The sequence below is a fragment of the Sceloporus undulatus genome, chromosome 3 (genome assembly GCF_019175285.1).
Source record: "Sceloporus undulatus isolate JIND9_A2432 ecotype Alabama chromosome 3, SceUnd_v1.1, whole genome shotgun sequence".
NCBI lineage: Eukaryota > Metazoa > Chordata > Lepidosauria > Squamata > Phrynosomatidae > Sceloporus > Sceloporus undulatus.
The window spans coordinates 179045180-179060036 of NC_056524.1; the positions used below are offsets into that span (position 1 = coordinate 179045180).

Here is a 14857-nt window from a genome sequence, read left to right on the forward strand (position 1 = left end):
GTGTCCTCCACTGCACCTAAATGCAGTATGATAGCTGCACCACAGCAGGCTTTGTTGTTGTTGTGTGCCTTCAAGTAATTTCCGTCTTACGGCAATCCTAAGGCGAACCTATCATGGGGTTTTCTTGTCAAGATTTGTTCAATGATTGCTATTGCCTTCCCCTAGGGCTGAGAGCATGTACCTTACCTAAGGTCACTACTTACAGGCTTTGTGACATCCAGGCCATGCAAGCACACACACACAGCTCTCTCCTTGAACATTATGGCATGACAGCATTAGCAAGCTAAGGCAGGTACCCCGCTCACCTACAAAGTAGGGCCAACGCCTGGGTGGAGAAGAAGGGAGGCAATGGTTCATGGTATTTCCTACTTAAAATATGATGAGCATGATCCCTTTTGGTTTGCAGCAGATCAGTAACAAACTGCACAATCCATTTCTATCAAGAAATAGATTAAAAGTGTCTTCAAGCAGTGAAGACACCAGTGAGGAAGATGGGCAGAGTTGCTTCCCATGGATTAAATCACAAGTATTAGTAGATCGTGATCAGGTTGTGTACACTGTTCTAAGGTACATTGCACACCAGCTAGATTCTACTTTCTCTGGCACTACTAATTTACTTTTTTTAAAGAAAGGCAGACAATCTAGTTCAGCCTTTGTTAAACTTTTTACCCTCAAGCAACCCCTTGAAACAATTTTTCAGGCCTCAGGGAGGCGCTACATAAAAATTATTATACCTATAGCTCAAAAAAGTATTGGCCTATTACAGACTGCCAAAATAAAGCTGCTTCGGGTCTCTTTGGAGGTATGGTGTTTAAATGATGCATGCATCCTAAGAATCCGGAAGCTGCACCAAAGCTGCACTCCAGTGCTTAGGAATGGAGTGTGGCTTTGGCGCGACCTCCAGACTCTTAGGGCCCATGCATCATTTAAATAGCATACCTCCAAAGAGACCTGAAGCAGCTTTATTTTGGCAGTCTGTAACAGGCCTCAGTCTCACAGAACGCCTAGCAACCTACTGTGGAAACCCACAGAATCAATAAAGGTAGATATTTGAGGTGGAGAACAGAATTAATAAATAAAGGGAGAAATCATTGAGAAAATCATGTCACAGGCTAAATTTACAAGGTGACTCTAAATTTGAAAAAACTAAAATACTTCCTCAGTTACAGCTGCATTAATCTCCCATTTTCTTGAACAAATATATTTCCTTATTTAGGTTTAAGTGCTAGGAAATTCCCTCAAGTCGACATGTCATCAGGAGAAGAAATATATATTTTACTGGGATAGAATTATAGACTGGAAGTGTGCCTTGAAGGTCATATAATTCAAACTTTGATTGCATTGCATTGCAGGTTGCATTCCATGTTGCATTGCATCTGCAATGCAATGCAGGAGGCAACAACAATATCCCTGGCTGATACTCCCCTTACCACCACCTCTGAAATACCTTTAGACGTGAGGGAACTTCCCAAGACAGTTTTGAGAACAGCAATGAACATTTTACATGTATAAATTGTTGCTTTTTACATACAATACCTGATATAATTTTCTTTTTAAAGAAAAATTTAACAGATGTACAAATTTGGGTAGAACTATTCTGTCTCCAGATATATTATACTAAAACTAAATACTGGCCTCTTACTATTTTTTTCCTTCTATTGTGAAGGAAGGGAGTATCAAATATTTTCTGAATGCTTATGATACTTGGAGAGTGTATATATAGAGAGAAGGGGCCTTCTTGGGTCACTCTTCTCTCTCCTTAAGGAGAGTTCTTGCAAAGGTTACTATGAGTGAATGGGATTGCACAATAAATATGACACACATAAATGGGGTCACTCCAGTCATCAGGAGCTGGCAAAATGTAGGGCAACACAGGCCATATAACACCTTACTAAATTGACATGCAGTACCTTCTTGGCAAGATGAATCCTTAAAGGGGTTCAGTGTCAAAGAAGCATCTTGAAAATCAGCTCCTTAAATCAGCAGTATTAAGTGTGCTCACATATTATGAACAGGCACATTCACACTTTATTTACATATGTTCTTGTACTGTTCATGTCCTTTAAAATCATTTGGAGAGAAAACACTTTGCTGAAAGTCTTCTTCTTCCCTCTGTACCACCCTGGATTTAGAGAATCATAGAATTGGAAGAGACCACAAGGGTTATCCAGTCCAACCCCCTGTCATACAGGAAATCACAATCAAAGCACTCCCAACATATGGCCATCCAGCCTCTGTTTAAAAACCTCCAAAGAAGAAGACTCCACCACTCTCCAAGGAAGTGTATTCTACTGTTGAACAGCTCTCACTGTGAGAAAGTTCTTCCTAATGTTAAGATGGAATCTCTTTTCCTGTAGCTTGAATCAATTGCTCCAGGTCCTATTCTCTGAAGCTGCAGTAAACAAACTTGCTCCATCCTCAATATGACACTTCCCCAAATTCTTAAACAGGGCTATCATATCACCTCTTAACCTTCTCTTCTCCAGGCTAAGCATCCCCAATTCCCCAAGTTGCTCCTCCTAAGGGCATAGTTTCCAGACCTTTCACCATTCTGGTCGCCTTCTTCTGGACACACTCCAATGCAAAAGAAGGTCCATTCCGTATCCCATGATGCACCAGAAGAAATAGGTAAGAATGCATAGTGGTGTCAAACTTGGAGGGGTACCTCGTTTTTGGATACCAGCCCAAAGGAATCCCACCAAAGACTTTTAATTGAATAGAGGAAATTCTGCAGCTTTCAAAGGCATTGTGCAGATTTTTTTCACAATAACAAATTTTGAGTGTGGCTTTAGCCAAGCAATCCTGCTGTTCAAGTACTAGACAGCCAAATTAGACCATTTCTTTAATGACTTTGTTACACACACAGAGACACACACAATTGTACACAAAATGGTTTTACCTTGTCACAGCTCTAGTGCAGATAGTTACAAGGAAGCAACCAATCACAACCATCCACCCCCAGCCACCATCCGGAGGAGAAGCGCTTAAACCTTTCCTTGCTGCAGCCATGGCTGTGATGGGGAAACTTTCTTTTGGTCCAGAGTCACTCTGTAAAACCAATGCCAGTTGACAGGCAAGGTATGCATGGAATGTTACCTGGTGCAAGGATTATTTGACATCTGAAACAAGAAAATAAAAAAAAGCATTAGGAGAAAAAATATCAAAGCAAATGGCTCTTTGTTCTGCAAAAGGTCACTATCAAATAGTTCAATTGAGCCTCTGCTTTATTGTTTAAAGTTAAGTTTTATTTTTAACCTCAAGGCTTCCAGAATGCAAATTCTGTGCATTGTTCAGAACAGCTGACTATGGGCCATATTCTTTGATTTAATCCAGTCCCTCCATTGATCTTGCTTTGCATTCACATCACCAAGGACAGACTGAATCTTTATAACTAGCAGAATTTGTACCATAAGAAAGTTTTAAAATCCTCTATCACCTAACAAACAATTCAAAATGAAAGAGAATAGACAAAATCGAAAGCCCTTGTGTTTCAATATATCAAAGAAAGTAATCAGTCCTTAAAAACTGGTGTAGCATATGAGGAGATAAGAGACAGGAGATATGCACAGGACACTGTTCAAAAAATAAGGTCTGCTGTAAACCAGAGCTTAGAACAGTTATCAGTTACAGTTTTTTTGAGTACAGCTTCCACAATCTTCTAGTTCTTGGTAGACTCTGAGAGTTGTAGTTCAAAGAAGTTACTTGCCCAACCTCTGTTATGAACTCACTAGGTAGACTTGGGCAAGCTACTTTCAGCATCATCTGCAACATGGGAGATAACTATTACAACTAGATCTAGAATTCAAAGATATATCCTTAAGATACAGAGCCCTCCATCTGTCCATCTGCCTTGGTCCAGGCCTCAGAAGGAGAGAAGAATGCTGGACCTGATCCTCTCCCCCCCCACCATTCCATTCTCCTTTTGTGTCGTGTCTTCTTAGAGTGTAAGCCTGAAGGCAGGGAACCGTCTAATTAAAAGATTTTATGTACAGTGCTGTGTAAATTTACAGCACTATATAAATAAAGTTTAATAATAATAATAATAATAATAATAATAATAATAATATAGCCGTGTTAGTCTGTAGAATCAGTATGTAAAGAGATCTTGCAACAGCTTTGAGAGTAACTGAAAGAAAGAAGTTGATCTAGACAGAGCTGGAACAACAGACCGGCAAAAAAAAGACAGCTTCCTGGCGGCTTGGGGACATGGTATATGCACAACGCATGCCTCCAAACCGGCAGGAAGCTGCCATGAAGTCGCCCAGCCATTTACACAGCGGAGGTTTTACTGTGCTCTGGGGGCATGGTGTTTAAATGCCGTACGCTGCAGGAGCACCACAAAGCTGTGGTGGCAGTGGAAAAGCTATCTTTTTGCCAGCTCAAAAAGGAGTGGCTTTCTATGAACCTTCAAATAAAGGACATCCCAGCAAAAGGTACCTGCCTGCCGTACAAAGGACAAGTTTTCTGGTACTCAAATAAGGGACATCCTTTATAATAAGAGATATTTGTCAACCCTATCTTTGTCCTAAGTAGTCAGAATTCTTGATTACTCACTGAGATAACACATTGTATAATGGTTTGGGCATTGGACAAGGACACTGGGAGACCAGGGTTCAAATCCCAGTTCAGCCATGAAAACCCATTGTGTGACCTTGGGCAAGTCACACTCTCTTATCCTCATGGCAATGGCAAACCCTCTCTGAAGGAACTTGCCAAGAAAACCTTATGTAGGGGAAACCCTATGATAGGCAACCATTAGGATTGCCACATGTCAGAAAGATCTTGGAGGCACACAACAACAACAACAACAACAACAACAACAACAAACACCGTATCTCCCCATATGAACCTGCTAGAGTGCTAAGATCTTTTGGGGAAGGCTTTCTCTCAGTCCTGCCACCATCACAGGCTCGCCTGGTGAGGACACAAGAGAGAGCCTTCTAGGTGGTTGCTCCTGTCCTCTGGAATGCCCTTCTGTGAGAAGCAAGGCTGGCCCCCTCTTTGCTTGCCTTTCGTTGGCAAGCAAAAACAGCTCTATTCAGGCAGGTATTTGATGTATAATCATGGGATGGCTTGGGTGTTTGTTATATAGGGTGGATACCATGGTTTTTAGATGATATTTTAATTGTTTTATTGTATTATGTTTTTAGATTTTATTTGTGAGCTGCCTTAGGTCCCTTTGGAGAGAAAGGCGGGACAGAAATCAGATAAATACATAAATAAATAAATGCTGATGTGCTGTTGTGTGCCCTCAAATTGTTTCCAGCTTATGGTGACCCTAAGGCAAACATATCACGGGATCTTCTTGGCAAGGTAGGTTCAGAGAAAGTTTGCCTTTGCCTTCCTGTGAGGCTGACAGAGTGTAACTTGCCCAAGTTCACTTTGGTGGCATGGCATTCAAATGATGCACACCCCAATGTGGCCAGAAGCCACTCTGAAGTTGTGCCCAGGTAGCAGGAGCCAGACTTTTCTGGAGTAGATTTCATCTACTCCTACCAGCGGCCCATTCAGGACCCGTGACCCACTTCAGGAATGAGCCATGCAGTTGCTGTGGTCCTGGCCTGATCAGGACCAGAGTAACCTCTGGCCACTCCTTACGCACTGTCTGCTTTGGCCCTCTGTATGTTCTTCCTCATCAATACCTTTCACCATCTTGACCATACTCTGGTTTTGCTTGGCTATATGCACCCTGTTTTTTGTCTGTAAGGTAGTAGTAGAAGTAGTAGTAATGCTTAAGTTAGTTATCCCTTAGTTATTGCAGAAGGAATTCTGAAAGGAATTAACTATAGGTAGCTCATTATTTGTAAATACTCCTGAGCTCAGAACTGAACTGGAATAAAAACCTCACATTTATTAATTGAATTAAGTTGATATTGTGGATGTGCCAGTAATACTCATTCATCTAATAACAAAGAGAAGGACTTCCTGGTCAAAGGATTTGACCTCTTGACAGGTTTGAGACTCGCAATATGCCTTGTTTTAGGAAAAACTGGCGAAGAACCTCAACAAATACATTTATATTAGCTTCAGTGTTTAAAGAAGGAATCCTCCTTCTACTGGGAATAGAAATGAAATAAATGAAGCCCTTCCTTTTGGGCCATCCATATCAATGGCCTTGTTGCTCTGTTGAAAAATGTGTGTCTTTCCTTCACAGAGTGAAGGAAAGATTTTAAACAAATAAGCAAAGCTGTCTGGTATGTGTTTCAGTTTTCCTTGGAGAGGAACCTAAAATAGCTCAGCTGCAGTCTAATCCTTTAGCTGTTGAACATACAATATTCATGCTGACAAGAATCACAGGACGTCCCATGAAATGTTATCTGATGCCATTTTTGAGGAGGGGACTGAGGCCAATTCAAGGTAAACAGTAACAAACAACTTGGGGGAAACGTCTCATTCTGCTTCTGCTATATTAGCAGTGATCTCAGATGTTTTGGTATCACAACTTTACCAATAAAAAAATGAAGGCTCCTTGCACACTACACGATTGTAGATATATCTCAGTTAAGTGAAGTAGATGTGTTCCTAGGCATTATGTCTTGAAAAGAAAATCAGGTGCCTGAGGCATAAATAGCACGGGAAGAATAGGGCTACGTTCCCATACCACAAAAAAGAAGAGCAGCTGAATGTGTTTTCAGCCAACTTTTTGTTCAAAACTAACAATATGCACATGTGAAATCAAAGAACTAAGTCAGTTTGTTCTTGCATAAGTAAACAAAAACATTTTGAACCTTGTAACAGATACCTGAAGACTTTTTTCAAAATATGTATATGGATTACTTTTTCATTTGTCAGCCTCTATTTTTCATATAATTTCTACTTTAGTTGCCCAACTTATAAATCTACTCTTTTTAAAATTTTGTGTGGGTACCGTATATATTTGACTCTCCCTCCATGGCTGTACAGTTTCAAAACATTGTTTTCTTAATTCAGCACAATTATCTGCTTTGTAACACAGGAGTACCATATATACTCATGTATAAGTCGACTTCATGTATAAGTCGAGGGCAGGTTTTGGGGCCAAAATCATGGATTTTGATATGACGCGTGGATAAGTCAAGGGTAAAACTTAGGGGCATTCTAAAGGATGAAGTAAAGGAAAATAATGCCAAAGAACTTACAAAATTCCAGCAGGGATAATGGTGCTCACACTAAGTGCTGGATGTATGAGAGATTAGAGGAAGTGGGGGTCAGTGCTTCCAGGACAGATTACATTCTTGCCTTTCATCAAGGCATGGTTCCTTTTAAAATAAGAGTTAAAATGCAGAATTTACATTGACCCATGGATTAGTCAATTCAGGTTTTTTGTGTCAATTTTTTGACTAAAATTGCTAGACTTATACATGAGTATATACAGTAACTGGTGAGGCAGGCTAATCTGCTTTCCCCTTTTCTTTCTATTTTTCCTCTTCACATGTGCACAGTAAGTGATTCTGGAGACAGCTCTTTGCCTTGCCTGTTGTACGTAAGAACACACACAGCTACAGGAGGCTCACCTACAGGAGAACCCCATTGTTTCCTAGATCAAGCTTTATTGTATTGTTTACTGAAGATACGCTGCTGCAACTCAACACTGAAAATTTGTCTTTTTGCAACCCTCCCTTACCATTCTCTCAATGCCAATTCTGCAAAAGGCCCAAACCAAAAACCTTCCAGCTAGACAGGACACAAGAAAGGGGGTATGGAGGCTGTGCTGGGCTCCTGTCAAAATAGTTTTTAAGAAGAAGCTTCTGTGTCAGAAGCTTTGTTGACTGAGATATGCCTCTACAGTGGAATCTCCACATTGGCTAGGGTTAACGGAACAGGACCTGCATGAAAGTGGGGAAACTGCAAATAAAAAAACTACTGGTATTTTTACCATTCTGGGAATCCTTAGGTCCTCCAACAAAACTCTATAGCTGGAAACTGAACATAGAATCGACTGGAGGACCTATGATTGTCTACAGAAGTGTTTTCTTTACTCTGTGGTCAACTTCCAGCAGAGTCACATTGGGGGAACCTAGAGATTCCAAGAGAGATGCCAAACCATCCATTTAACCTGCAAGACATCATTTCATGTTATAAACCATGGCTGAATCACAAATCTCTACCTAGTAACACTCTTTGACTTTCCCTCTCAGATGTTCCAACTACTGTATAATACCTGTGAACCTCTGCCCTCCACCAGCATTTCTATGGGCAAAGTGATCCATTTAGGATGTTGCACAAATGGCAGAGGAGACCCTGCCCCACCATCTCTCCACCAGTGCAATTTCCCACCAGACCACCATTCCTTCTCACTATATCATGTGTGCATGTCATTTCTTCTCCACCCAGAAGTCTCAGAGCAAACAGTACTGTGGTTCTTCACCTTTCAATGGGGCTGACATGGGACGGATGGGGGAACTGCTAAGGGAATTTTCCAAAGCTAACACCAGCATCAAGGACTGAACAATCTTTTCAATGAACCACCAAACAACCAAGCTGTCTGCAAGCTCTTTGCAAGAGATTGTTCTGTTCTTCACCTCCTTTCCTGAGGTAAAGAACAAGATGGTAACCACCACCACCACAACCCATTCAATGTTCAAAGCTGATTGAACTCGTAGCTGCATATTTCTTCAGTCTTGGTTGCTGGAGAGCCTCCTCAGGAAACACAAAGCAGCATGCCAGTTTAGAGGATGCATGGCCCATAGTTCGTGTCTAGGCTCTGACACTTTATTCTTCACTCCTCCTAATGGTATGGCCATCTGAGGAGAAGCTTAACCCTTACTGCTACCATATCTTCTTAAGCAAATTATCCACCCCAACCTGTATTCAGACATGACATCAAATATAAAACAAAATTTTCTCTATATAACCCAGAAAAATACTTCAATGTGGACTTTAAATATTTAAAAGACGTTAAATATTTCAAAATGAGATTCAGGACACCCAAAATTCAAGTGTGAAAATAGTTTAAGACATCTTTCTTTTTCTTTTTTTCTGACTAGGGCTGTATCTGCACTGCAGAAATAATCCAGTTTGACATCACCAGGGCTCAGTGCTATGGACTTCTGGCAATTATAGTTTTCTTCTTTGTCAGAGAGCTCTGGGGTCACAGCAAACTATGGGCCCAAACAGACAGGCCAAAATAAAGCTGCTTCAGGTCTCTTTGGAGGTATGCTCTTTAAATGATGCATGAGTCTGAAGAGGCTGAAAGCTATGCCAAAGTCATGCACCAGTCCTAAGGACTGTAGTGCAGCTTTGGCGCAACTTATGGCCTCTTAAGATGTGTGTGTCATTTAAAGAGCATACCTCCAAAGAGACCCAATGCAGCTTTATTTTGGCCTGTCTGTTCAGGCCCTTTAAGTCCCAGAATTCCATAGCATGGAGCCCTGGCAGTTAAAGAAGTGTCAACCGGGATTATTTCTGCAGTGTGGTATTTCACCCCAAGCAGCTACCTGAAAAAAATTTAAGGGGTACATCTTTCCCACACTCCTGCATGAAGAAACCATTCATTGAAATGCTGCATGTTAGCTGGAACATCAGTCTCTTAAAGACTAACATGTTTTATCTGGCATAAGCTTTCATTCACTTCATCAAATATCACACACACTCACACCAAAAATGGTTACCTATTAATTGTTAAATACCCCTCAATCTTAGCTAGGTCTGGGAAACATACAAAGTGGTGACACAAAATGTTATCTTAAGCCTGGGCTTCTTTCCTTCTTGTTCATTGCCCTGCTCTTTTCCAAAATATTCAGAATTCTATATAAATAAAAACATATCAATAATCATGTGTCTGTAATTGCATTGCTTACTGCTCACACAGCATTTAGAGGGCACAGAGTACCCCTATGGTCAAATAACTCACATTTCACATTCATAATGGAAGAAAGCACTGTAGCTTTGCACTTTGTAATGCTCCTTACTTGACACAGCCACTCAAGCATTAAAGTGCATGCATGTGCTTTCTAACAAGTTCATATGAGTTTGAAAGGGGAAAGGTAGCTGAAATTTTGCCAAGGTATTAGAAACCCTCAGGCATATACTGTTTACCTTGAAATGGGGTGAACAGTTTAGATAACAGATTAGGGCTTAACTGGCATAGTAAATAACCCAGTAATGATTTTGACAGCTGTTTGGAAGCAGACAGGAAGATAGGAAAGAAGTATTATTTATCAGCACCTCTTTCTGTGGAGATGAGGAGAGAGGAATGGAATGAAGAAACTAACAATTTCTACAAGACCTGAGAGCAACTTTCATAACGTATACCAGTGGTTCTCAACCTTTGGCTCTCCTAATGTTTTGGACTTCAGCTCCCAGAAGTCCCAGCCAGCTTGCTCAAATGATCAGGGATTCTGGGAGCTGAAGTCTAAAATGCCTGAATGACCCAAGGTTGAGAACCACTGAACATCTCACAACCTGCTGCAATGTGTAGAGTAAACAAGAGTCTATGAGTTTAAAAAATTCAAGTTAGAATAATTTATTTAAAATAGATGTTATTCCATATTACAGTTATGGATTCATAACCTAAAGTTGTTGTTGTTGTTGTTGTTAACTGCCATCAAGTTGACCTCAACTCCTGGAGACCTGGTGGGTGAGACATCTCCAAGATGCTCCGCTCAGGTTCTGCAGGCTCAGACTCATGTCCACCCTGATTGAGTCCATCCATCTGGTATATGATCTTCCTCTCTTTCTCCTGCCCTCTACCTTGCCTAGCATCATTGTTTTTTCAAATGAATCATGCCTTCTCATGACATGGCCAAAATACAACAGCCTTAATTAAGTCATCTTGGCTGCTAGGAAGATTGCAGGCTTGATCTGTACTAGACTCCATTGGTTTGTCTTCTTGGCCATCCACGGTACACAGTTCCCAGCACTCTTCTCCAGCACCACATCTCAAATGAGTTAATTCTCCTTCTTATATGCTTTCACATGGTGACAGATGGCTTGGACAATCCTTACTTTAGTGTTCAGAGTTGTATCCTTGCACTTTAGGATCTTGTTCATCAGGCAATGACTCCACAGTAGGCTAGTATTAGTCTAGCCCTGCTGCACTGGATTTTAAAAGGATATTTTAAATAATGTTTTTACCTTGTTTTTACCTTCTTTTATTCTGTATCCCCTTTTTACCTGTGCTGGTCTATGACCATAATAACGATGAACTGAACTGAACTGAACTAGGATTTTGTCCAGTTCTTTCATAGCTACGTTTCTCAGTCCTAGTCTTCTCCTAATTTGATAGCAGTTTCCATTCTGATCAACATTTGATCCAAGGTATGTGAACACTTTGACTAATTCAATTTTCTCAATATCTAGGATGAATTTTTATAGATCTTCCATGGTCATTATTTTTGTTTTCTTACTGTTAACAATAGCAGCTTCATTTATATACCGCTTCATACTGAACTAAGCAGTCTCCATGCGGTTTACAACTGTAAGCTAATTGCCCCCAACAAGCTGAGTACTCATTTTAGCGACCTCAGAAGGATGCAAGCTTGAGTTGAGCTTGAGCCCTGGCGAGTATTGAACTCGCAACCTTATGGTTTTGAGTGAGTGGCTGCAGTACAGGCATTTAATCACTGCACCAGCAGGGCATGTTCAGCATTTAGCCTGCCTTGGCACTTTCTTCTTTAATTTTTTTTCATAATTGTTCCAGATCCTTGCTGTTTTCTGCTAGTAATATTGTGCTATCTGCACAGCTTAGTTTGTTGATGCTCTTTCCTCTGATCTACACTCTTCCTGTCTTTGAGTCTAGACCTGGTTTGAGTACAATATGTTCTGCACACAAGTTGAATAAACAGAGTGATATTATGCAGCCTTGCCTGACCCCTTTGCCAACTGGGAACCATTTTCTTTCTATGGCGTTTATCAGACGGGATCTTTGCAGATCAGATCCGGGGCTTCTGCAGATCGGGCGATTTGCATTCACGTGATAACGAGATTGTTTTTTCATACCTGGTTGCCCTTCCGTTGCCCTTCCGAACTGAGGGGGAATCGAATCGAAGGAAGTCACGTGATACGGATTCAGGGAAAGCGGAGTGAGTGCAAATTGTATTTCCACACCGGTGCAGACCATGGGGGATTCAACGATTCAAACTGGGACCCTTGCGCATGCTCAGTGGGGCCCTGAAGGCATCCTGAACCTTTGCACTTCTGGGGCTAAGAAGGGTGCCTGGCTCCACTTTCATGCGAATACTAGCCTCATCTGAATGACAGCTCCCCCTTTCTTCTTCCTCCCTTCTAGTTTCCCATCCCTAGCAGCCAAATTCAAAGGGTCCTCCATGTCAGAGCCCCGATCCAATTCATCCACATCTACATCTATCCCAGTGGTCCCCAAACTGTGCCCTTTAAAGGATCCTGGACTTCAGCTCCCAGAAGCCTCAGCCATGTTGGCCAATAGCCTTGGATTCTGGGAGCTGAAGTCCAAAAGCCCTTAAAGAGCTATATCTATATCTATATATATCTACATCCATCCTCCTGTCATTCAGTTGCCTTCTCTTATGTTGCATCCACATTGGGAGATAATCCAGTTTAACTCCAGTTTAACTGTCCTGGCTCAGTGCTATGAATTCTGGGAACTGTAGTGTCCAGACACATTGACCCTTCTCTTCCAGAGAGCTCTGGTGTATATGTGTATATATATGTGTGTGTGTTTTCTTGTCTGTATGTATGTATGTATGAGTGTGTGTGTGTGTATATATATATAGATTGACAGGAGGATAGATGTACATGTGGATGAAATGGATGGGGCTCTGACACGGAGGATCCCTTTGAATTTGGCTGCCAGGGATATGTGTGTGTGTGTGTGTGAGAGAGAGAGAGAGAGAGAGAGGCAGGGAGGGAGAAAGCACACTGGCCAGCACTCCGCAAGAAGTTGCAGCGAGGAAGGAGAGGGAAGCAGAGAGAGAGAGCTCCAATGGAGCCCCGGTTGCCCTGAAAGTGAAAAGAGCCACCTGAAGAAAATGGGGGAAATTGCAGCAGGGCATCATGGGAGATTTGCAACCTTGGGGGTCTTGCGATGGTGTTCAGGAGCACAAGCAAATTGGGATTCCACACCAGACCAATTCGCAGTGAGATCGAACAGAGCCCCAATGCGAATCGCGTCAATCCTCTTATTTAGCGCACTCGCCAAAATGCGCCAAAATGAGGAGCCAGTAAGGATTCAGTTCGGAAGTCCCGCAGAAGGGGCTCACGTTTAAAGCTACCAGGTATGGAAATACAATCTTGTTATCACGTGAATGCGAATGGCCTGATCCGCAGACGCCCCAGATCTGAGCTGCAAAGCCTCCCGTCTGATAAACACCTATGTATTCAGTTCTGATAGCAACCTCTTGTCTTGAGTTCAGGTTATGCATCAGGACTATCAAACATTGTGGCACTCCCATTTCTTTGAGTGCATGCCATAGCTTTCCATGATCTATGCAGTCAAAGGCTTTGCTATAGTCAATAACGCATATAGAGATTTTCTTCTGGAATTCCCTAGTGCACTCAGGGTGACCAGACATCCTCCTTTTCCAGGACATATCCTACATTTCAGCCTTCTGTCCAGGTGGAATTCCAGAATGTCCTCCATTTTGAACATGACTAGGAAGCATGAATTTATCTTTATATTTAGAGATTTTAGCTCTTATTTTGCAATGTCCTACATTTTTCTTAAATGTCCTACATTTTATAGTGCCTTGTCATTTTTTGTGGCTAGGACGTTTGGTCACCCTGTGGTGTACTCCATTACCTAATGTATGTTTGCAATGTGATCCCTAGTGCCTCTTCCTTTCCTCATTTGTACCTCTGCGATTACTCTCCCCATATGTGGTAGGCATCTTTGCTGCAAAAGATACAGACCCATAAGAAAGCTCATGCTACCAACTTCATTCTTTCAGTTAATCTCAAAGGTGCTACAAGATCTCTCTGCATACTGATCTGTGTACTATAAGATTATGTGTTCTTGTTGTTGTGTGCCTTCAAGTTGTTTTGGACTTATGGCAACCCTAAGGTGAACCTACCATGAGGTTTTCTTGGCAGGTTTCTTCAGAGGAGGGTTGCTGCCACTCCCATCCTCAGAGACTGAGAGATTGTGACTTGCCCAAGGTCACCTAGTAGATTTTCATGGCTGAACTCGGGTTTCCCAGAGTCATTGTCCAATGCTCAAATTACTATACCATGCTGGCTGTCATAGCATAGTCTTACTGTTAACCTATATATGTGTTTACCCAAAGTTGGACAGAGATACTCTTTGTTTTAACAGTAGCTCAGAAGAGGACATTACACTATTTTTATGCAAAGCTAAAGGAGCTACAACTACTGCCTGTGTTGTTTGAAGCAAGATGACCATGCAAGGAGCCTTATGATCAAGAGTATGGTCTGTTCATACATCAGCACATCATCATGAAAGGACAGCAAACAAAAACCCATTTCATCTTAGCAACTGGCCTCTACACAGGGATACAATTTGTCAAATACTGACAAGTAGTAGGCTACTAATGACCCTACTTTATTGCACCTGTTCCCCCCAGGCTTTTATAACAAAAGGTCTCATGATGGCACAAGGAAGCAGACAGATGCAGACTCTAAAAGGTCTCAGGTACCTTTAAAAGTTCTTTGCAACTTTTTAAAATATCACTAAAACCATGCTCACAATTTCAAGTGAAAGCAGAGTTAGACAGGGAGCTTAGTGAAGGGAAAGCATCCCACAGTTTGGGAGCAATATGTGAGAAAGCCTAGCTATGCATGTCCTACAAAAAGGACTCTGCAAATGAAAATGTCCTCAGCATGGTGTTTCATGCAGATTTGAATAACCAAACAGGTTCCTAACAAGGTAGAAGGTTACTCAGATAGATATGTTTTCAATGTAGGTAATGTTGGCTAAGAAACTTGTTAAATGACTCCAAACAGG

General features: G+C 41.5%; 2 protein-coding genes across 6 annotated transcripts in view; both read right to left on the minus strand.

The window, feature by feature from the left end:
* Positions 1–14857, minus strand: part of LOC121925331 (putative lysosomal acid lipase/cholesteryl ester hydrolase) — a 216444-nt gene that overhangs the window by 171114 nt on the left and 30473 nt on the right. The gene's annotated exons all lie outside the window — the stretch shown is intronic.
* Positions 1–14857, minus strand: part of SLC16A12 (solute carrier family 16 member 12) — a 65700-nt gene that overhangs the window by 23519 nt on the left and 27324 nt on the right. For 2 of the 5 annotated variants that reach the window (XM_042457360.1, XM_042457361.1), the window contains exon 2: positions 2900–3119. In XM_042457360.1, the coding sequence (XP_042313294.1) occupies positions 2900–3009 (110 nt within the window). In that variant the 5' untranslated portion in view covers positions 3010–3119. Of the gene's footprint in view, positions 1–1910; positions 2064–2899; positions 3120–14857 lie in introns of those variants that run through there. The other 3 variants (XM_042457362.1, XM_042457364.1, XM_042457363.1) reach the window with 3 other exon arrangements.